Source organism: Dermochelys coriacea, chromosome 9, assembly GCF_009764565.3.
Source record: "Dermochelys coriacea isolate rDerCor1 chromosome 9, rDerCor1.pri.v4, whole genome shotgun sequence".
Taxonomy (NCBI): Eukaryota; Metazoa; Chordata; order Testudines; family Dermochelyidae; genus Dermochelys; species Dermochelys coriacea.
The window spans coordinates 82,728,805-82,750,698 of record NC_050076.1 but is presented as its reverse complement, the minus strand read 5'-3'; the positions used below and the strand labels follow the sequence as shown (position 1 = coordinate 82,750,698).

The 21,894-nt window shown below is 44.3% G+C and overlaps 1 protein-coding gene across 3 annotated transcripts in view; it reads right to left on the bottom strand.

The window, feature by feature from the left end:
• The window catches only part of LOC119861605 (vascular endothelial growth factor receptor kdr-like), a 189,393-nt gene that overhangs the window by 70,147 nt on the left and 97,352 nt on the right, over positions 1–21,894 (bottom strand). For all 3 annotated transcript variants that reach the window (XM_043492084.1, XM_038416926.2, XM_043492085.1), the window contains 2 exons: positions 11,128–11,278; positions 5,162–5,282 (listed from right to left, as the gene is read on the bottom strand). In XM_043492084.1, the coding sequence (XP_043348019.1) occupies positions 5,162–5,282; positions 11,128–11,278 (272 nt within the window). The remainder of the gene's footprint in view (positions 1–5,161; positions 5,283–11,127; positions 11,279–21,894) is intronic.

Below are 21,894 nucleotides of genomic sequence, written 5' to 3'. Positions count from 1 at the left end.
GGTTAACCCAGTCTCCAACATCTTTATTATTTCATCTGGCTAGTCAAATGCAGATAGATTACTTACTAGGACATGGTGGGAATGGATTGGTACATTTCCTGTCTGTTTCATTTCTGGTGGGAATAACCACTGATAAAAACAAGGAAAAGTCTGAAGGCTACAAGATTTCATCAGTGTCTTTTAAAAATTATATTCTATTATCCAAAGGCTCCACTTAACTCAACACAGATAGCCTTGGTCTTCAGAAAGGGGGTGGGTGGGATTGTTCACAATGTAAACTGGCAGACAAGTGTGCTGAAATCTGAGATTCACATAACCTACCTTTATTAATAGGAATAAATCTTAATCAAGACACAGTTATTAGGAAAGACTTCAGAATGCCTTTATAAGCAGCAGGCCAGGGGGAGATGAAAACGAATGAACGAATCATAAATTGTAAAATTATATAATTTATAAATGTATCTTTTAATGAAAGTTTAATAATCAAATATTTAAATGTGTATGTACAAAGGGTATGTACTGAGGGTTTGGGAAAGCACAGAAACATGAACACTTCAGCAAGACTGCAATCTAGAAAAAGCAACAAAGGCCAGAAAAGGCTACTGCAAACGGGGATCAAACAACAGCTGCAAAGTTATTTTAATAATCCCAAAGGAACAAAACAGTTTTGTTGCAGAGAAATTGCTTACAGAGAGAACGAGTCATATTTAGAAAAATAAACTTGGGTAGAAGAGCATGGATCTATGTCTACGCTACTGCGGTAAGTTGGCCTACGCTATGCAACTCCAGCTACGTGAATAACGTAGCTGGAGTTGATGTACCTTAGGTCGAGTTACTGCAGGGTCTACACCATGGGGGATTGACGGGACAAAATCTCCCATCGACTTACCTTACTCTTCTCGTCGGGGGTAGAGTACAGAGCAATCTGCAGTCGATTTGGCAGGTCTTTACTAGACCAGCTATATAGACTGCCAGTGGATCGATCTCGGAGCGTCGATCCCTTCCGTAGCATAGTCCTGCCTCTTGTCTTCACTACCGTGCTAAATCAGCGCCGCTGTGATTGATGCAGCAATGTCGATTTAGTGCATCTGGTGAAGATGTACTACATCGACAGGTGTAGACACTGCGTTAAGTCGATGTAAGTTACATCGCTCAGAGGGCTGGTTTTTTCACATCCCTGAGCAATGTTACTTACATCGACTTAAGCCATAGTGTAGACAAGGCCTTATTAAGGTACTAACACAATAGTACCTGAGCATCGCACAATCTACATGTATTTATCTTCGCAGCAGGAGGAAACTGCTATTATCCCAGTTTTACCAATGTGGAACTGATGCACAGAGACAATAAGTGACTTGCTCAAGTTTAGTTCCTTAACTGCTGGACCATCCTGCTTCTGACTGTTTCAGGAGAAGAGATGGGGCCAACGAGCCTTCTGCTTCTAGTTCACTGTTCTGGATTCTTCTTAATGATGAGCCATGGTTGATCAGAAGCTTATGGGAATTAAGGCAGTGGTCTCAGCCCATGGCTCCTGGACAGATGTCATCATTAAGGAAGGCACCTTTGTCAATGGACTCAGGAAGGCAAGGACTGAATGAGTCACAGAAACCATACAAGACATGGTCTGTTCTGGCCAGGGTTGGGTGAAGAAATTTGCCCTGTGCTGCCCCTGCTATTCCTGTTCTGAGGAAGGCTTTGGTTTTGCCAGTAAAGCACTTTTCACCAGCACAAAATATCTATGGTGCAGTTCAGATCCAAACACTTCAAACTCTTGCCCTGATCCTGCTCTCCGTTCCCTCTGGAGCAACACTTACACCTGGCTGGAGCTCCACTGAAGTCAAAGGGGCTCTGCACAGCCACAGTGGGAGGTTCAACTGCATGGCTTGGAGCCTGCAATACTATACCAATGCTAATGAAGTGCAGCCACCTCTAGAACAGAGAGCAACAGCCAATGAGCACACACCAGCAGGGGGGAAGGGAAAATTTTGGCCAGGGAAATTGGGTCAAATCCCTGCTCTGACCAAATGTTCCAAGGGACAGTTTACATCACAGTGATAGGCACTGTGTAAATTCAAGAACAATAACAGTGTCTACATGGTGCAGACAGAAATAGCCAGGCACAGTGAATGGATAGCATGGAACTCAATTTTTCAAGCACAGAAGCCTGAAGGGAGTCCATGGACAGAAAACCTTTGTGAGCTGCTTTGAGTTGGGCTTGTGGTACACTTCTCCCCTGTCTGGTAGACTAATGTCTACTAAAGCTCTGCAAAATGGTCAACTTTCACTTCGTCCATTGTCATCGGGAGGATTATTTTTTGTGATTTTGTTCACAAGACTTTGCAGTTTTGGGGAAGGGTAACGGTTGCAGGTTTGGGCAGAGAAGGCAGCCTGAGGCTGAAATTCCAGAAACAATCGGTTAGATATTTGCCCTTGGCCAAAACTTGCCAGGTTTGCACCTGAAAGTCTTTTTGGGGAGGGAGAATGGGAGGTGGGGTGAGGTTGGGTATTTGCCTTTTGTGTGGAAAACAAAACAAAATAAAAGAGTCACGTTTATGTTTTGTTGCAGTGTTTCAGGAATCCCAGTCTGATGCCAAAGCAGCAGCTGCTGCTGAAAGACTGGTGGAGGGGGGAATTTAAAACTGTTGCAGCAATTGCAAGACAACTTATTTGCGCTGTGGCTTTTAAAACTGATATTCAAACACGTAAAAGCCCCTGGACCCAGAAGGGTCTGTTTCATGATCACGCATGTGGGGAGTCTGATTCTCCTCTCACATTGGTTTCCCAGCGCCATTTGCCTCAATGGAGTTATTCCTGCATTACACTGGCGTGAAGGGAGACGGAGATTGAGGCCCTTGTCTACACTGCCATTTACTTTGGTATAACTTAAGTCACTCAGGTTTGCGAATAAGCTGCCCTCCTGAGCGACGTATGTTACACAGACCTAAGTGCCAGGAGAGCTTTTCCTGCCAACATAGCTACTGCCACTCACAGAGGTGGTTTTATTATGCTGAGGGGAGAAAGCTCTCTTGCCGGCATAGAGTGTCTTTAGCAGACTCGCTACGGTGGTGCAGCTGCAGTGCTTCTAGTGTAGACTAGCCCTGAGTTTATTAGCAAGAGCTCAGCAGATCTGACTGGGTGGTGGCCTTGAGAACCACAAAAGCCAGGGACCTGAATGCTTTACAAAGGAAGAACCTTTGTGGGGACAAGCTGCTGTTATCTAAAGCAGTGGTTCTCAAAACCGGTCCGCTGCTTGTTCAGGGAAAGCCCCTGGCAGGCCGGACCAGTTTGTTTACCCGCCGCATGCGCAGGTTCAGATGATCGCAGCTCCCACTGGCCATGGTTCACCGCTCCAGGCCAATGGGGGCTGCGGGAAGGGCGGCCAGCACGTCTCTTGGCCCATGCCGCTTCCCGCAGCCCCCATTGTCCTGGAGCGGCGAACCGCAGCCAGTGGGAGCTGCGTCGGCCGAACCTGCGGACGTGGCAGGTAAACAAACCGGTCCGGTCTGCCAGGGGCTTTCCCTGAACAAGTGGTGGACCGGCTTTGAGAACCACTAATCTAAAGAAAAAGAGACTGTTGTCAGTTGCCAGAAGAGGATCTGAATTAAATAGCTCTTATTCCTCCCAAGAGCGGGTTTCCATGGTCTAATTTTCTATAAAATACAGCAGGCCAGGTTTGGAATGAGATCTCTGCCCTACTCATATGCTTCTTCCAGCAGCTGTTGAGATTCTTTACAAACAGCTGGGACTTTCTAGGTGGTTGCTTCTTCACTACAATTCTGAGATTAGAGGAACAGCAAAAGGCAGAGCCTATGTTAGGGTCCTGTGTTATCTAGACACATACAATCCTAAAGGCGAGGAAGCCACAGCAGGGAGACAGCTCTGGGAATGAAATTGGAATTGTGCTTTTCTTCCCCTCACCCACATTTTCAGAGTTCCACTTTAAATTACATTCAACATTGAAAGCCTCCATGAGACAGACCAGAAGGGAGAGGACTTGATTCTCCAGGGTGCTGATCTCTCTGGACCCAGTCCAGGCAAGCACTGAAGCACATGCTTATCTGTAAGCATGTGAGTAGTCCCATAAAGTTAACCATGTGTTTAAGTGCTTTGCTGGGTCAGCATCAGAAAACGAAGCCTCTTGCAGGATTGAGTCCCAAAACACCTGATGCATCTCCACATCTACCGCTGAACAAACAGAACTGTGACACTGCCTGGAGACCCATACATATCCATATATATATAATAACTAAGGGTAAACCTTGTCAGAGCCACACCACAGCCTCTTCTCCAGTGCAGTCAGAAGTCTACAGCTGTGGCGCAGAACATTTGAGGCAATCACCCTGGATTGGAATGTTCATGCAAAAAAGGTGCCACCTTGTTTTTGAAATGTTCCAGTTTGCGGCATTTAGGCAGGTGGAGCTTTGGGAAGTATCCTGTCTTCTGGAGCTCCCAAGCACACACAGGGAACATGCCCACTGTGCCACCTCTGAAGGTGTGCAGCATGCAGTTCCTGGGCAGCCAGCTTTGCTGGCCAGTGCAGACAGACTGATGTTTATGGTCTTACCTCCTTCCACCTGTTGTGGAGTCACTGGTGCCCCAGAGGGTTAGCAAACAACCACAACTCCAGTGGGAGCTGCAGGTGCTCAGAATCTCTGAAAACCTGACCCAAGTTATCTTGAAGTGGGGACCCCCAAAATGGGTGATTCGAAACTTAGGGGGCTCTCAGGAAAATGTAAATGTTGAGGTTATTGTTATGGGGATAATAATGCTTGCATCCTTCACAGGTGTACTGTGAGCATGTTGGTGAAGCGCATTACAGACCCAACATGCTTTGTAAGTGAGAAGTATTTTGAGGAGCTTAAAGCTGAGTGCTATTCACAGGCCCTCTCTTGGACAGAGCAGTCCGTACACTTTCTCAAGAGTGAATGAGACTGGAAGGTTTTTGACCCACATGTCTTTGGAGAGTTTTAACCAGGACAAGTGACATCACTGCCAGAGACTAACATTCCTAAACAGCAAATATTTGAAAATGATCTCAGGGCTGTGGAATTTAAAGCATGTAGCAGTTAGCGGGAAAGCATTGCTTGAGAAACTCAGGGAGAGCTACTCTGTGTGAGTGCAGCAGCTCCTCCAAGAAACCCAGGATTATTCCAGGACATACCTTTTTTTTATCTCCATGCATTATGTATTTCTCCTCAATGCTCTCAATTTTGTTGCCTGTCCACATGTCTGCCTCATTGATGTTTTTCTGAACAACAATTCTTTTTCCACGGTGTCTGCAGCTGGAGGTGGAAAAGAGAGAATGCAATTGAAAAATACACCAGTACTGTAAATAGTCTATGTAGGAAGCATTCGAACAGAGGTGGTCTCTATCTGTACAGTGTCCCTGTACTTCTTGAAAGCTACTGATGATAACAGACTGATGGAGATTTCTGCCTCTTTGTGTAAATGACCATCACTACATCTCAAACTCATTTTGGAGGCATGTTGAAATTTGGTTTAAACTTTGATCCAGTTAAATCATTTTCTGATGTGGCTTAAACCAGCCAGAACACGTGTCTAAACTATGAACTCTAGATTAGAATACAGGAAGAACAATGTGTTTGTAACAAAAAACATTCATAGGTTAGAACATGGGTTAGTCCCATTCACAATAGCTGGTCAAACTGTGTTAGAGACCTGGTTAGCGCCAACATGATTTTTAAACTGCATCTAAAGACCAGGGCAGACGGAGTGTTTATAGTGAGATATTCCACAGTTAGGAGGCACAAATATCAGCATTCTGCCACCAGTGAAAATCCCACAATTCGCTAAGAACTGCAAGTGATGTTTCTGCAAACAGAGGCCTTCAGACTACTGGACACTCCGGAACTCGTGTGTGACAATCTGTTAAGGTATTTATACAGCCCTGTTTATCACTACAACAATGCTGTGGTATAGGGCATTTCTATAATCCTCATTTTATAGATAGGGAACAGAGGCACCAAGAAGCTAAGTGACCAGCCTAAGGTGATACAAGAAGTCTGTGGTGGAGCAGGGAACTAAACCAACGTGTCCCCGGCTAGTGCAGCCTCCATAAGAAACTCCACTACACTCCCCAGGAAACAGCTAAAGACAGAAAGCATGGGGTAATTCAATCAAATCACTAAAGTGTGATTTTCAAAACAGGAAATACACCTGCAGATCATTATAGTCATAGCTCATTAAAGATATCAGACACTTCCTGTATATTCTGAAATTCAGAACCCCACTCATTCAAACAGTGGGAAGTGAATGATGGCTTTTAATGTCCCTGCTTAGAAAAGCCAAGTAGGACAAGTGCAGGAAGAGGGATTGGAATGGGTGCATAATAAGACAACAGAGGAAAAAGAAGTAGAGGTTCCATTCATAATAATGCATATTGAAAATTAATTCAATGTTTTCATACATTCAAAAAGGGCTCATGTCATTCTGGGGTGTATAAACAGGAATGTTGTATGTAACACACTGGAGGTATTTGTCCCGTGCTACTCGACACTGGTGAGGCCTCAGCTGGAGTATTGTATCCAATTCTGGATGACATGCTTTTGGAAAGATGTGGACAAATTGGAAAGAGTCCAGAGAAGAGCAACAAAAGTGATAAAAGCTTTGGAAAACCTGCCCTTTAAGGAAAGGTTAAAAAACCTGGGCATGTTTAGACTTGAGAAAAGCACATTAAAGGTGACCTGATAACAGACTTCAGATATGTTAAGGGCTGTTATAAAGAGGACAGTGAATCAATTGTCTCCATGTTCACTGAAGGTAGGAAAAGAAATAATGGTCTTAATCTGCAGCAGGGAAGATTTAGATGAGATATTAGGAAAATCTTTCTAACAAGGATAGTTAAGACATGGAATAGGCTTCCAAAGGAGGCTGTGGAAGCCCCATCTTTGCAGGTTTTTAAGAACAGGTTGGACAAACACCTGTCAGGGATGGCTTAGGTTTATTTGGTTCTGCCTCAGCGCAGGGGGCTGGACTAGATGACCTCTTGAGGTGTCTTCCAGCTCTATATTGCTATGACTCAAATATAATAGACAAATACAAAGTAGGGCATGCTTCTTATTAGTTCTGAAGTTTCATCACAGATGGCACTCTTCAGAGGGCTTCCTGGCTCAGGGGACTGTAATCTGTGCTGGGTTAGGGATCTTTTCATTTCATGGTTGCCAGTTTAAATCCAGCCTAGGATGGAAGTGAATGGAAATTGTTACCATGTGATTGATGGCTGGGCAGTGAATTCAATTCAGATCCTAAAAGACAGGTGTCTACATCACAAAGTCAACATACATGACAGAAGTCTGCCCCCTTATTAGCAGTTTCAGCAGAGATGCCAAGGTTTGGATGACCAGGGAGTCTGAACTTCTCCCCTCAGTCTTAGAGGCCATTGCACCAGAATAGGCTTATAGAAGGTAAAACTTGTGCAAAATAAATGTGACTTGATTTTCAGAGGTGCAGCACACCCATAAACCCCTTTGATTTGGTTAGGAGTTGTGGGTGCTGCAGTTGTGACAATCAGGCTCCCAATACAGCACCTCCTCTGTAAGGTGCACATTGGAGCAGAAGTGTTTTTGCCACGAGATCACAAGACACACTTTGGATCAATAAATCTGTACTAATATTGGTGTCTCCATCCAGCACAGTCTGATATGAAGGTGCCTTGTGTGGCTTCCTACAAGTAACAATTCCCTCATAAGTCTGCATAAGGCAGGAGCTCAAAGGAAACAAGTCAAATCACAGCTAGACTTGGAGTGAACAATGGCCACTCATTGGGACTCCAGCTACAGCAGTGAGAGAGAGAAGGAGAGGAAATGAGACAACAGCAGGAAATGAGGGAGGGTGGGGTGTGTGTCATTTCCCACAGGAATCCTCCTACAGTTTCTGCTGAGGAGAGATAAGACTGCCTCCGAGGCCAGCAGAGGTAGACGCCACTCTGCAATTGTATTTAAATTGATAACATCAGGGACTGAATAGCTCAGGGAGTTGGAACTGGGGTTATGCCTAGCCTTTTGCTTCCAGGTTACTGGTTCTAATATGGACCAGGTTGGCAGTAGTGCCCCAGAGTTACTCACACACAGTGCCTGCGCTTGGTGGTATGTCAGCAAACTAAAATGCAGGGAAATGTTGTGCTTTGAGTGTGGAGTCTTGCAATCCCATCTGAGATGCAGGGTTTGGAGGAGATTGCAGGTGAGCTAGTGACACTTCCATCAGGATGTGTGATACATTACCCTGTAGTATTCCCTCTCTAGTCTTACTGAAACCCTTGCTAAACACCTTCAGTGATGGTGCCTTAAATAGCCTCCATGGAAGCCTAGTGCAATACCTATCTGCTCTAACAAAGGTCTGCCAATTCACAGTTGTTGTTTTATTCCTGGAGGGACAGTATATCTGCTGGCCAAATGCTAAACCAATTACCAGGCTACCCTTCACATTCTTACATGGGTGAACACAGAATTGCTGCTGATGCTTGAATCTTAGGACCCTGGTGGCTGCTGTCCCAAGTAACCCCAGAGGTAATTTCCCTTTGGTAGCAGCTGCACTAAAATGGCCTTGTCTGGGAGAAGCTCCTTGCGACCTGTCCATGTCCAATGGACATGTCCTTGAAAAAGAGCTGAAACTGCAGCCAGCGTTACAAACATTTTCCACTGCTGCTTTTCAGGCGACAGCAGAAAAAAAGGAGCTACACAGCACATTTCGCTCCTTATTGCCACATCTGCCTTTATCATTGAGGTGGAAAACCTGACTCCAGCCTTCTCAATTCAGAAAAGGGTTAAAGTGCAACTGGAGTTGTTACCTTTGGCTCCTGTATTTCCCTTTGGTGCTCACCAGGGGAAGCACTCCCCATTCAGATCTGAGCCCAGGCATCTCCCCGTGTGCTACTTAGCTAATATCGCAACAGGAACAAAGGAAACGTCTATTTGTCTAAAGAATCCTCATGAAGCATCTTGTGTTTAATTCGCTTAGTTCCTGTTTGCTGGATTCTGACCTGCCGGCTTTCTCCTGCTTCTGCAAACTCTCGTGCTGCCTTTATCAAACAAATGTTCTTTATCAAACAAATGTTCACAGTAAGGCACTCAAAGTTTTGCTGGACCTTGCAGTAGTGTGTAATATACAGGTTGATGTGGGTGGATGATGACTCAAAGAGCACTGAAGAAGATGGCTCCCAAGATTCAGGTTAGACACAATTAACTCCTATGTGAAACTGAACCTAAATCTTTGAAACATTTGTCCATCAATGATCCCTGAAGGGATAGAAAGCGGGGTCTTTTCTCTGTGATTGCTGGATTTCTACACTTAAAAAGAATGCACTTTTCCTTCAAATCTGCCCTTGCTGGTCGCTCACACAAATCTGCCATTCCCCTGTCAACCAACCATATATGTGGCATCCAAAGATTCACAGGAAAAAAACTCCAGCTAAGTCAAAGGGGCATGGTCAGGTTAAAGAGAATCTGGTCCAATTCTGTTACACTAAGGTGACCTATCACCATTCTGACAGTAAAAGAGGCCATAAAATGTTTGTAATTTACAGCCTGAGCAGTGTAAAATGGCCTTACTGTAACTGAGACCAAAACATCTATTAAACAAGCACATGTCCTTAGCTTTGTTACTAATAACCCAGTAGACTACTGCAGCCAAATTTATTTTCAAAATCCAATTGACTTTTTTGCTGTTTGTACTGTTATTTTTTGCACCTCTATTTCTTGGCTGAAACAATGCAAATCAATAGAATTAGTTTCATTTTTGTTGCAGCACTAAGAACTTGGTGGAGATCAGACCCAATAATCATAATGATCCCTTTTGGCTCTAATAGCTACGAATCTTGTGCTTTCGGGTTGCACACTCTGCAGGGGAATGTTATTTGTTTTAAAAGCAGCTGTTTCCATTGGAATTTAAAGACTTGTCAACTTCTCCACTGGTCATAGAATCATAGAATATCAGGGTTGGAAGAGACCTCAGGAGGTCATCTAGTCCAACCCCCTGCTCAAAGCAGGACCAATCCCCAACTAAATCATCCCAGACAGTGCTTTGTTAAGCATAACCTCAAAAACTTCTAAGGAAGGAGATTCCACCACCTCCCTAGGTAACGCATTCCAGTGTTTCACCACCCTCCTAATGAAAAAGTTTTTCCTAATATCCAACCTAAATCTCCCCCACTGCAACTTGAGACCATTACTCCTTGTTCTGTCATCTGCTACCACTGAGAACAGTCTAGATCCATCCTCTTTGGAACCACCTTTCAGGTAGTTGAAAGCAGCTATCAAATCCCCCCTCATTCTTCTCTTTCGCAGACTAAACAATCCCAGTTCCCTCAGCCTCTCCTCATAAGTCATGTGTTCCAGTCCCCTAATCATTTTTGTTGCCCTCCGCTGGACGCTTTCCAATTTTTCCACATCCTTCTTGTAGTGTGCGGTCATAGGTATTCGTAGAAGTTTATTTGTTCAAAACCTAAATTTGGAGTAAAATGTGAATTGTGACTGACCTTTCAAGGCAACTAGTCATGTCTGCCTTAATTAAAGAAAACAAGAGGCATGATTCTTGCCCCATATTGTAATATTCTCTCTCATGGAAGTGGTAAGGGGGTTATACGGCCTTCCTCTTCCAGATCATTAATCTGAAACCAGTTTGGTTTCATAGTAACCATCTGCTCTTTGTTGATCTGTGTAAAATGAGTTGTTTGGTCTCAGAACAGTTCATAGTGGACACAGAGCCCAGCTTGGCCCTATTGCCAGTTGAATGAATGTCTAAACTCCCATTTGCTTTAATAGTTCAGGATCAGGCATTTGGCCACCCCTCTCAGCTAAGGGGCTAAGGATTAAACAGACCTAATAAAGTGGATCTCTCCAGGGCAGGGTTCAGAAAAATGAGCGGGGCTATAGGGGGGAGTCTGCACTGTCGTTGTCCATGCTGTGGACAGATGACTTCAATCTCCAAGAGCTCTCTCTAGATTTGCCCTTTGAAAAGTATAAAGAAAGGGCACTGGTCCTATACGCGGACATTAAAGTCTTCCATGTCACAGATGCCCAAGCATATTGGCAAGAGGATTTCTCAGAAAAAGAAACAAATGATACGTAACCAGCTCACCCTGAGAAGAGAGCCCCAGGAGTTTGTACTTACAGCATGTCTGCAGGGGCGCATGGCTCCCATTCCCACACGATTTTGGGGTCCGGATTTCCGCTTGCAGTGCACTGAAGGCTTTGTGTGTTTCCAAGATTCACTTGTGCGACCTTGTCAAAGTCTGTCTCCTTTTCATAGATTTTGGGCCTCTCTAAAAAAAACAAAACCAAAACCCCATAAAGCGAGGTGACAAAAAATTGCCCATCCATAAACCTGGAGCAGTGTCGTTCACTGGGTGGGCCTGATTTTCAGAGGGGTGTACGTAGCTGTTGCCAGTGAGGAATGGTAAAGAAACGAGCTGGGTGCATGCTGACCAATGATACCAAAAAGGTTCCCACATAAAAGGTGTACAGTCACTAGCCTGAATGTTTTGTGAGGTTTTACAAAACATGTAAACTCCACCACATTAATCCTAGCCACCTTCAAATGCCATGAACGTTAGATGTCTCCTGGATAAAATTACACAGTGAAATTCCCATTGACTTCAATAGGCACGGGATTAAGATGGTTCCTTACCCTATAGGCAAAATCTGATGTTCTCTCCTAGTTCTTATACCCTGCTGCCCAGACTTCCAGTGTTAGTGGCTTAAGAGAATCTTATCAAACAGTTGGTGGTTTGGAACAAGGTTATCATTGTTCATGAACTCCCCATAGCAGGGGTGGACAAACTTTTTGGCCTGAGGGCCACATTGGGGAATAAAAATTGTATGGAGGGCCATGAATGCTCACAAAATTGGGGTTGGAGTATGGGAGGGGGTGTGGGCTCTGGGGTGGGGCTGGGGATAAGGAGTTTGGGGGGTAGGAGGGTGCTCCGGGCTGGGACTGAGGGGTTTGGAGGGTCCGAGGGGGATCAGGGCTGGGACAGGGGTGCGGGAAGAGGTTCAGGTTCTGCCTGGGGGTGCAGGTTCTGGGGTGGGGCTGGGGATGAGAGTTTTGGGGTGCAGGAGGTGCTCTGGGCTACGATCAAGGGGTTTAGAGAGCAGGAGGGGGATCAGGGCTGGGGCAGGGGGCTGGGGTGTTGGGAGAGGCTCAGGAGTGTAGCCCCCGACCCAGTGCCTCCCGGAGCAGGGCCAAGCCACGTGGTGTGGCCCCAACCCTGTGGCCTGGCTGGATGCGATCTGTGGGCTGTAGTTTGCCCACCCCAGCCCCAGAGTCTTTGTAACAAAGTCTTTTTGATTTGGACACCTTGCCTTCCTCCTTCATTACCTTGTACCACGCACAGGATAAAAGGGAGAGGAAAGAATAGCAGGGATTGCAAAGTGCATGGTGCTCAGGGGGCAGAAGTCAGCTATAAAGCTGTGTGAAAAAATTCTCACCACTAGCAAAACCATTAAACCAAGCCATTTGGGTTTGCAAAAATAGAAAAATATTTCTTAGTTGCTCTTCGAATGTTTTTAAAGAAAAAATGGATTCTTTTGTAGGCAGAAAATTGTCATTTTGCTACTGTGTTCCCTCAGAATACGATAAATTCCTATTTGAAGCCAAGTTGAGAACAAATCCTGATGAGATTTTGGTGTAGTGTTGAGACTCCTGGAATGCTCAGAAACATCTCTTAATCCACATGCAGGGTCTCAACAATTTAAGCAGCTGTAAGAGCAAAAAATTGATCATTCCAATATACGAAACATTTTCACCACAGTCTTGGAAACAAGACTTTGGGTCATACTTAGTGCAGAGTGAACACTAAAATACTTGGATAAGCATCCAAAATTTTGGCAGCTTATTTGAACTTTAATAAAGACTCTTGCATCTGCAACACTGAGATCCTCTTTTGAAAACTTGACACGTGAATAATCTGTAGTCAAATGAACTGCCCCATTGAAATCAATGGACGACAGGTTCTTATACTGCGCTTATCACTGTAGTATGTGAGGAACGAGCAAGACATTGTCACATGAAATCAACAGGACTGCTGGCATGACTAAGTATTATTTGTGTATGCAAAGGGTGCAAAATCAGAACTTTAGGCTGGAAATCTCATGAGATCAGGCTCAGTGAGACACTTCTAGTACCTATGGTTACCAATGGGGAAGGGATATTTCGTGTCTTCTATTTCTGGCTCCCGCAGAAACATGCCAAATGAAAAATGGTGGCATAACCCCCCTCCCAAAAGTGAATTGACCTTTTCCTAACCTCAGAAAGGTTTGGGGTAAAAATGTGGCCTCTTTCTTTATGCAGACTGCTCAGCCCATCCCTAGTCATATCTCTTTGTCCGCTTCTCATAACAGGAAATCATACAGATTTATTCGTCTGGGTCCTTCTTTGGAACCCCTCTGAGTAGCTGACTGTGACTGCTTTAAACTGAGGGCTTTTGACAAGTTGGGAAGTGTACAATAGATTAGATTTCTGTTTTTTTGGGTTGACTTCTTTTTTCTCCTCCCAAGGAGGCCCAAGATTTGCAAATATGAGCTATTGCCTAACTCATCGGTCTTGGACCCCTGCCCTCTGTTTTTGTCTCTCAGCCCTCTTCTCTGACTAGGGACTGACCAGCTTTGCTTTTCAGCTCTGATCCCATGTCTCTATGGAATCCTCATTTTCCATTTCTCATGGCTGCCACGTCAGACTAGGAAAGGTCTTCTGACCCCATCCCTGCCTGAAAATCTATCAACTTTCCCCCTTAACAAGTTTTGAGGAAGGGTTGTTGACTATAGAGGGCTCAACAACATCCCAGCTCCCATGCCATAATGAGACATTAGTTGGAATAAATAACCTTAATTAATGTTTCACTTTAAAAATGATTGACCTTCTGGCGTTAAGATATCTATCGCATAAGTTGCAGTTTGTTCCCTTTCTCCCCTTAAGTGGCCCTAATACTAGTAGCACACACCACACCACAAATCCACTTTCCACCCCTTCTTTTTCCCAGTAGAAAGATGAAGTCGGGATTATCTTGTGGTTAAGACACAGGACTGGGAGTCAGCAGGCCTTGGTCTTACTCCTGACTGTGCCACCAACCAACTGTGTGATGCTGGATAAACTACTTCAGTTCTCTGTGCCTCAGTTTCCCCATCTGTAAAATGGAGGAAATAAAACCTACTATTATAAAGATTAGCTTGTTAATGTTAGTAACCTGCTTTGAGATTCTTGGATGTAAGATGTTATTCTTAAGGGAAGAGTGTTACTGATCTGTGTTCTGCAGAGAAAGGCTACTTTTAATTGGTGTCTCTTTTCCCACCACTGAATCATTACCAATTATAAACACCATCATAAACCCCTGGTGGACAAGAGTCCATTTTCTATGCTCTCAGAACATTTTTCTGTTGATTCTCAAATCTTTCATTCCACTCGTCTGCAAAGAACTTGTACATGTGTTTTTTACCTAAGAAAGAGCGTTAAGGTTAATATGGAAGGGTGCAAAAATATTGTGTTTTCTTGGGTGTGAGCTCTGAGTTTTGCACACAGACTATATGTGTATGATAGAGAGAGAGAGAGAGAGAGGGAGAGTGCGTTGGTGCGTGCATGTGAGAGGGACAGAGAGAAAGTATTCTTGCGTGTGTAGGGGGTTGGGTAATACCCTTCAATATTAACAGAAATGTCTGTACTCTTGACGAAATGATGAACATATTGGATGTCATTTAAATGATCTTTTCTAACAAGAAATGGCAATTTTTGTACTTGATCTAATTAAAATAATGATTTACCGGAGCGTCAAATGAATTCCTAATCCCACAGTTACTTTACTGCATGGTGCTATTAAATATTACTTGAAACCTAAAATGAGTTGAAATGATTCATCAAATGCCATAATTATTTATGAGACTTAAGCAATTATTACTTAAAACTAAAGGGGTTTGCTGAAAAAACCTCCGGTCATTTTTCCCCCTCACAGTGCCACATAACTCAATTATAGCAGAGCTCGTGATTAATTATGGGAATGGCAATTTAAAAATGAAAAGTTTTTTAAAAAGCCTGGTTTTTTGTTTTGTTTTTCACAGAGAGCTGAACATTCTGTCTTCATATGAGAGGTTGTGGTTTGTGGCTCTAGCAGGAGAATGGGAGTCAGAACTTCTGGCTTCTAGTCCTTAGCTCCACTACTAGGTGACTTTGGACTAGTCACGTCACCTCTCCGAGCCAGAGGTATCCATGCCTGAAGATGTATCTGACTCCCACTGAAATCAGTGGGAGTCAAACACTTCTGAATATTGCTAGACTGCCTGGTGGGCTGCACTGGTGCTTGGAATTTCCACAGCATTATGTGCTACAGGTCTGACCTCAGCCCCAGCCCCAGCATGCTCCCTACCCCAAGGCTCGGAGGGGTTCCTCGGAGGACAGTCTCCAGCTGTCTACGTCTGCTGGAGGAATTCTCCTCCAGCTGGATCTGGAGCTTTTGGAGCATCTTTATGTTGCTCCAGCCCTTTTATCTGGTGTAAAGGAGCCAGAATGGGAGTGTGAATCTCACCCTCTCTGTTCAGGACCTAATATAATGCCCACTGAAATCAACAGGAGTGTTTCCATTCACTTTAAAGGGCACAGGGTCAGATCCTCTTTGCAGAAATTACCTCATCAGGGAATTGCTAAAAATCTCCATCAGTGGCAGCAATCCTGGGAGGCTAGTGTTGATAGGGCTTCTGCAGCCACTGGCATTTGTCATCTAGTCCTGCCTGGAACAGGGTTAGATAAATGAGCATTAAAAACATTGGTGGCTGCAAGAGTCTTAACTGCCCTAGGACTCCTAATGGTAGCAATGGTGGGGATTTTTTTTTAACCAACCCTCCTCATGTAGACACAGCCACTGTGTTTCTCTGATAACTCCTGCCCCCCCAACACACTTCCAGAATGGGAGCTCCTTGTACCTTTGTTCATTTGTATGTGTGAAACACGTGGGAATCCATTTTTAACAACTGCAAGAATCGAAATATATTTCTGGTCACACTTTAAATTACACATCTCAAATACAGATTTAATAAGACAGGTCTGTGGGTGTTGTTTTTTTTTAAATATTAAACAAAATCTGGTGTGAATTTAGAGCATATGAAAGTGATAGACCAGCAACATTGAAGAGCTCATCAGGTCTGCAAGCTTCCTCTGCATGGAGCTCGGCAATGCACCTCAGCCTAGATCTGCAACAGCCCTCCACTATTGTGGATCTGAATCTTGTCCATTCATCCTACAGCTGTGCCAAAAGCACCTTGTTTCTGACCCACAGCAGCCTCTGCTATGCCAGTTCTGGGCTCTCCCAAACAGTTCAACCAATGCATCTTGATCCTGACCTGCAGCAGCCTCCACTGTACCAGCCCTGGGCACCCTCAAACAACTCTGCCAAGGCACCTCAGTCTTGATGTGCAGCAGTCGCTCCTACACCAGTCCAGATCCCTTGGGGGCGATATTTCTAAGTACACCTCATTCATGACCAGCAGCACCTCCTGCTGTCCTATACCTTGACCCTACAGCTCCACAGAGATCTGTCACTGCACCTCGGTCCTCTCCACCTGCTCTGTTGGCCACCCTTCCTCCTGAACTGAGTTTTCTCAATTTAATCAGAAATCAAACCTTAAATGTTTCCTGTTCTGTGGCCACATTTCGAACGCACAATGTTCAAGTAGATTTAAAATTCATTGAGGTGGGTTTTCCTCTTCTCTAGTTTAAACTGTATTTCTAGTTCCTCTTTGCTGAGGGTATAATTGGTGGTGTGGGAGCTGACCCGAATAACTAAAGACTTCCCTGCCGCTGCACTGTGAAGAGCAATCAAAAGCAGTTGCACTTACTGTAAATTTCAAATTGATCTGAGTGATGTAAATTTCACCTTCCTTTCCAGTGCTGCATTTAGGCCTTTAGCAATAGAGAGGCAAATAATTTGCAGACAGGTTGGGTCACTGACCCCAGTCATTCCCCACTCAGTGAAAGAGACTGTATCTTTATTTTATGCCAGGAGTCATTGTATGTACTAAGAGTGTTGCTGTGGGGTCACACGCTCCTCCTGCCACCTGAGAAACCTGCACATGCTGCCTGCTAAGTTTGAGGAGGTGATAATGGAGAGTTATCCTTGTAGAGCAGAATGTTCCAGTGACCTCTGCTTTGCTCTAGTTTCAAGGACCTGTGACTGAAATGATCCTCAAACACTTGCCCCACTTGTGACTGAACTGAGATCTAAACTCCGTACACACTAGGCACTGTTGTTGATTGATTTTACTCATTAATCACGTAGGACTGATCCAGCAAAGCACTTAGGCACATGCTTGAGTCTGGGTTTGAACAGGTGATCTAGATATATATTCATTATATATTTATACTTATTTTCTTTCCGAAGAAGAAACTTGCACAAGCGCACAGCGAGAGAGAGAGAGAGAGAGAGGAAAAATCAAAAACATTTTGGGCTGCATTCCATTCAAGGTTTTCAAAACACTTTCCGAACATTGAGGCCCTGCAAGCCACCTCTGAAGTAGATAAATATTATTATCCTCAGTCTACATCTGGGGAAACAGGGCTGGAGAGACTTGCCCAAAGTCACACAATAAACACATGACAGTCACACAGCCATGAATAGAACCCAGGAGCGCTGATTATCAGGCTCCCACCCTGATGTCTAGAGCACACTCCCTCGTGTTCCTCTGGAACATGTTGGTTTGGAAAGGCAGGGCTGGTAACTGGAATATAAATTCATCAATTTTCTTGTACTGTATAGCTAAAGATTTAAAAAGTTGTAGGGAGTTTTAACCCTTCAAGGACCATCCTGTGCTAAAATCACAAACAACTTTTTGGCTTTTTTTGCCTTTTAAGATGACTTTTAGACTAATTTTCTCTCTCTTAATTCTCTAATAAGGAGAATGTCTCTCTCTCTCCCCAACTCCACCCCATAACAACTCTGCTTTCCGCCTTTGATTGACTCAGCCAACTTTCTGGAAATTGAGTTTTTTCTTGTTTCCTTTTTTTGCTAAGCAGAGTTCAAAAGCAAAGTGCTCAACACTGATCCGCTTAATTGTTCCCAGAACGTGCAATTTTAGCTCTCTTGTTTTTCAAGGATTGGCACCGCCTGCCAGCCTGCTTTTCTAAAGGAAAAGGCACAAGTTAATCTACCTGCAAGGTTGGCTTGGGGGATGGGGGGCAACATGTAAACAACATGCTGCTGCCCCCACCTCGCTGCTGTTAGAATTGGAGAGACACTGCTTCAATAAAAAGCCAGGAGGAATGCTTAGGATATTTTGGCAAAACTCAACCAGTCCCCAATTCCCTCTTCCTAAAATTGCTTTGGCTACTTCCAACGAAATGTGCTCCCAGGAGAGCACAGAGGACTAAGTGGAGGGCTAGAGCAGGAAGCTGGCAGTTTGTGGGGATCACATAATATTAGTGAGAAAATTACTCATAATTTGCTAATAATGAGTGGAAGTTTGCCTATTGTCTTTTTTTTTTTTGCTCCTTTTTGATTCACTTTCTCACATTGCAATAAATAAGTCAGTAGGTGTCTAGCCCCGCCCCCCGATCCCCCATGTCTGGCAGTAGAAATTCCCCATTTGAGGGAGAAGATGGGCACACATCTAATGTGACAATTTTTTTACTTACATTACTATTCTAAAGCAAGCATCCCTTCTACCATGACCCACACCCAATTAAGCAATATAGAGAATATGGAGGAGGAAAGGGATGCAACCCAATCCACTTGCTCTCGGCTTGGACAGGATTTCATCAGAAACAATGGGGGCCCCTCTATTTTTGTAGTTTGTGTTTCTAGTTTGCTTAGCTGGTCCAGATGATGGGAAACAATCACTTCTGTTTCAGCTTTGCCTGGACAGCTGCTCCTCCAAAGTGATAGCAAAGAGATGGCTTTTTTGGAAATCCAGATGCTAAGGTGAGGGTGCATTAGGTGAAGAGATGGATGGATGGATAGATATTGTTTCATTTTAGAAGCTCCTGCTTTCACATGTTTGTCTTGGTTCTCCTAATTCAGTCTTCATTTGGAATGTAGTAATAATATCAAAGAAGTGTGTGTTTTCCAGGGGCCCCTTACAGTAATACTACAACGTCAAAACTTAGAGTGACTTCAATGGGAGTTCCATACCCGCGCACCTATGACCTGATTCAGAGCTAACTAAAGTCAGTGGGAGTCTTTCCATTGACGAAATGGAGCTTTGGATGAGGCCTATTACACTGGACTTCTCTTCCCCCAATGATCTGATACAACTTGAATTGGCTGATCTTCACGGCCTGATGAAGACTCGTCTCTTTCCCTAGACTTTTGCCTACGGGTCTAAGGTGGTTAGGATGGGGTCTTGTCTTTTTACTTTGAGGAATGTCATTTATTTTATGCAAATATCTGGCTTGGGAGGATATTATACACCGTGGTCCAACCCAGCCTGAGTTCACTGGCCTTTATGCAGATGCTTAAGTTTATAAGTATAAGCCATAAAAGTGATGAGTGGGACAGGGAACCAATTCATGCATGAATGAGAATGCTAGGCACCGTCGCCACGCTGCACCTGCCTACTGCCGGGAACAAAGTCTAACACAGCAGTGCATAGCTGAACACTTCACTAGCACAACAAGGATCACGCATAAGCCAATGTCTGTGCACGTGTGCACTCTTCACCCTCCCATCCCGCCCTCCTTTCACCGTGGGGAGTGGGTGTGTAAGAAGCCTGAGAATTACTACTACTGAGTGTTGAGGGACTATTTCAAGTGCCTCATCTTGCACTCAGACACGGCCTCCAATCTGCCTTTTCTGCTAGGCACTGCACCAAGGCTGGCGGGATCAAGGACTGTACAATAAAGCTAATTCCAATTGAACGGCGCCACACTGAGCGAATGCAATATCTGCTAGGAAACACTAGAGGGAGTTTAGGAAAGGAGTCAGATGAGAGTGGGATAGGGGAGAGGCAACATAATGGCGAGTTATTTCTCCCATTTTGTGAGTTAACCTAATGTTTCCAGTACAGTCTGCCCTCAAAATATGATGATAAGAGGCTTCTGCATGTGGCATAAAGGGCTCAGCAAGAAGCCTGATAAATCCAGATTATTTGTGCGAGTGTGGGAATGAAATGCAGCTGGCTTGACCATAAATAGATCTCCCCTGCCCTCACTTTGCTTTGTAGTCTAGCCTAGAATACCTTTTTCCCCCCACATTTTTCATTCTTGGCTGGCTCGGAGGTGCAGCCGCCAGCTGTTTGCTAGGATCACCCTTTTCCCTTGCTCCCTCCCCTCCAAATTCTTCAGGACATTATTCTCTTGAAGCTTTGGCTCACAATAAGAATTTAATCAAACAAAACAAAATCACAGCAACCCGCCGCTTCTTGGACAGTGTTTGATGTGTAAATATGTAAAGAAGGAACATTCTGGAAATGCGATCAGCTACCCCCTGGAGACTCAAGAGTCCTACCCCGAGCCATTGAGACCCAGCAAGGGGTGTGTGTGCTCCTGGGAGATTAAATTCCATCTGCCTCCAGGGGTGGTGGGAAAATGGGTGGCTAATGGCATAGGCTAAGGAGGGAGTCACTTCTTAAAGGGGCATTTTTGAATGGTAGTGGGATCCTATTGGTCATTCATCAACAGGCCAGTCAACAATTGCTTGTTTTCGGGTGTGGAGTTTCTGTATGCAGTCAGCCTGGTTTCCATCAATGTCTGTTATGGGTAGTTAGACGTAGTGGGAGTTACGATGCACAATCTGCTTTTGCCAGCTTGTGGTGAGCTGATGCCTGACCTGTAGCTCTGCTTCTCTCTTGCCAGTTGTGGATTCTATGGCCACGTCAGACTCAGGGGGAAATGGCTGGTGATGTTGCACTTGATACTATTGTGCACTTCTCTTTGTGTGCACTTTATTCCCTAGCTATTCTGATTGCTGCAGTATAAGTGTATAGACCACACCTCCAAAGACAGCCTGCAGGAAAAGGTAGGTATTCTTCCCACAGATGGTACAAAATCAGCGCCCCAGCATGATGCTGCATTGCTGAAAATGCCATCTCTCAGAGGGGATGTAAAACTGAGGCCCTGATCATTGCGTTCACTACAAATCCAGAGAGATTTCTGATGAAGAGTGTGTTAATCCCCGTGTTCAAATTCCAGCTCCAGTAATGACATTCTGCCTGCAGTTCCAATTGGAGAAGTAAATCTCCCTTCCCTAAACATTGCCATTTCCAGCTCAAAGGCAGCTGTGAGTCCATCCTGGGCCAGGGGATCCATTTCCTGTAGAAAGTGCCATAGAGTTTTTTGGCACCCTACTAGATGGAAGGTCCAACATATAAATATCTAATGAAACTCTCAGCAATTTATCCTATTTGGAAGGTAGTGAACTTATAATTTGATGCTGATGCTAATGATTAGTACTAAGGAGTCAGGTGATTTATTTAGGAGTTTAAAATACTGCTTAGTAAAGATTCAAGCTAACAAAACCCCTGTATTTAATTTTTTTGGAGAAAGAGTTGCAAATGCCCCGGTCTGACAATGGAATGGACCCTACACTGTAACTGAAAATGAGAGTCAGGTCAGTTAATTCAAGATCAAAATGTTCTTTTTTGATCTACATGTACCCATGTAAGGTTGGCCAAAATAATCTGCCCTGTTAATTCAATACTTTAGTTAAAGTATGCTGTATAAGTGCCTGAGGCCACAAATCCTAGACAGTGGGACCGGCAAAGGCAGGGATGATTTGATGGGAGTTTTGTGTAAGTCATATCCATGGCAAGGCTAGTTTCCTCACTACTTGCAGCTGCCATATTAAAAACAATTGTGCTCTTTGCCAGATACTTTTCTGTGAACATTCTTCATCTCTGGGATGATCTTTTGTTACCAAAAAAGAAACACCTGCTGTTTTCCCCCCTTGCCTGTACATGAAACATCAGT